The sequence below is a fragment of the Gavialis gangeticus genome, unplaced genomic scaffold (assembly GCF_001723915.1).
Source record: "Gavialis gangeticus isolate Ggan-Ray unplaced genomic scaffold, GavGan_comp1, whole genome shotgun sequence".
Taxonomy (NCBI): domain Eukaryota; kingdom Metazoa; phylum Chordata; order Crocodylia; family Gavialidae; genus Gavialis; species Gavialis gangeticus.
In genome coordinates this window covers 97,878,663-97,880,538 of record NW_017729024.1, presented here as the reverse complement: position 1 = coordinate 97,880,538, position 1,876 = coordinate 97,878,663, and the positions used below count along the sequence as shown (strand labels likewise).

At 37.2% G+C, this 1,876-nt stretch overlaps 1 protein-coding gene across 4 annotated transcripts in view; it reads right to left on the bottom strand.

Moving 5' to 3' along the window:
- Positions 1-1,876, bottom strand: part of PRUNE2 (prune homolog 2) — a 300,796-nt gene that overhangs the window by 58,165 nt on the left and 240,755 nt on the right. For all 4 annotated transcript variants that reach the window (XM_019517431.1, XM_019517428.1, XM_019517429.1 and 1 more), the window contains 2 exons: positions 1,764-1,843; positions 123-323 (listed from right to left, as the gene is read on the bottom strand). In XM_019517431.1, coding sequence (XP_019372976.1) covers positions 123-323; positions 1,764-1,843 — 281 coding nt within the window. The remainder of the gene's footprint in view (positions 1-122; positions 324-1,763; positions 1,844-1,876) is intronic.

Sequence of the window (1,876 nt, the reverse complement as noted above, 5' to 3'; positions counted from 1 at the left end):
TTACACTGATCTACACAGCCCTAAACACTGACAGACAGATCTTAGCCCACTCTGATTTAATGAGGAAAAACTATACTTTGTTTATGCACACTGTCCTTTACTTATACAGACTAGTTCATTACCTTGTCCAGGGTATTCAAAAGAATCTGCTTCATCTGGAGTGTCAAGGTCATCTACATTAATATCAATTTCATCTGGCGTATCCAAATTATCATCAGAAAGGATAGACCCTTCACTCTGGTCCAAGGAAAGGTTGATATTTGGAGCTATAAGCTTTATCCTTCTGGAATGGGAGCCATTGAGGTCCAGAGAATTAGGAGGCTCTATATATGAAGAAAAAGAATAATATATCCAGTATTTAAAACTCTTCCACTGTATGCCTTTGAATATTTTTAAACACTTTGAACAGTGGGATTGATTTTTATCTGACAATAATAATGTTAAAATTGATATAGAATGTGGTCCTATAATATCAGTTGCAAATGTTTACCAAAATATTGCTATATTTAAAAAAGGACAACAGTTACCGCATACTGGGTACATGCAAACATTGAGGGAGGATGAGGGAGGTTAGATTACATTAAAAATGGCCATTCAATCTAGTTTATTTGGCTGAAGTGCAGACCCTACTCTTAGATCCCTAGTTAGGTGGATCCAAGTGTGAACTGTACAGAAGTTCAGGAAATATAGTTCAGTCCAAAAATAGCCCACCTGATCTAAGTTAACCCTACGCCAGATGTAGTCTAACTTAGATCAGGTCCAGCAAGACTGATATAACTGATTGTCTGTACAGTTCCCAGCTTATCCTAGGGGGTTGGGAAAGCCCAGCCATTGGCCCTAGCCCCAGGACTGTGCTTTTCTTACCCAACCCCCTGGCACTGGGCTATTTTTAGCCCCCTAACCCCTCACCCCAGTCCCAGATGGACAACACCTTGCAGATAGACCAGCCAATCAACAAGAATTTATCTTCTTTGAAGACAGGCATGAATCCAAAAGTTTGGATCTGAAATCCATTTTCTACTGAGATCCTTTATCATTTTATAAAATTTAGCTTGGGATGTGCTTCTTCTAATTATTATAAAATATGGGTTAACATATGGGAAAGTTCAGACATGCTTTTAAACCTCAGCAGACTTTGAGGACTTTGATGATCACCCATATCACTTCAGTTGTGAACCCAGTGACCTTTTGAAATCAGGAAAAATGCAAATACAAGATACACCTCAGAGAAACTGTTGTATTGAGTGTTTGCTGTCATTCTTCTGGTAGTCATATTGCAAGTATGCCATTATGTGCTCTACCTGACTATGTAATATCACTCTGTACCAAATAAATATGACCATGCCTTTCCTCTTCTTAGCTGGCTGCAAATAAAGGAGTTCTGAGCTAATATACATCTTTAGTATGGTTTCTTGCCACTAAATTTCACATGAATATTTGAAGCTGCTTTGTTTGGACTTGTGTATTTTTATATATAAACTTCAGCAGACTGAAGTCAAATATAGTGTGAAGAAAGCAAAGTACTTGTCACAAGAACAAAATGTTTTAATAGACAGATAACACCAGGGCACAAGAGAAAATATGCAGCACACTATAAATTATCATTTGTCAAGTGAAGTATAGAATTAACTAAATAAAGCACACTTAACACTCTTTTTAACACTGCAATGATGCCTTCCCAGCCCAGATAGCCTTCCCACTGCATAATTATATGCTATTGGAGTGAGAAATATTTTATTTTAAATGAATAAAGCCTTCCTTACCAGGTCTCATCTCTGTACCATTGGGGCTTATCAAGCCCTCATCAAAGGGGATGTCCATTCCTACATCCTCTGATACAGATCTGGAAAAAAAAAAAAAAAAAAAATTTTTTTTT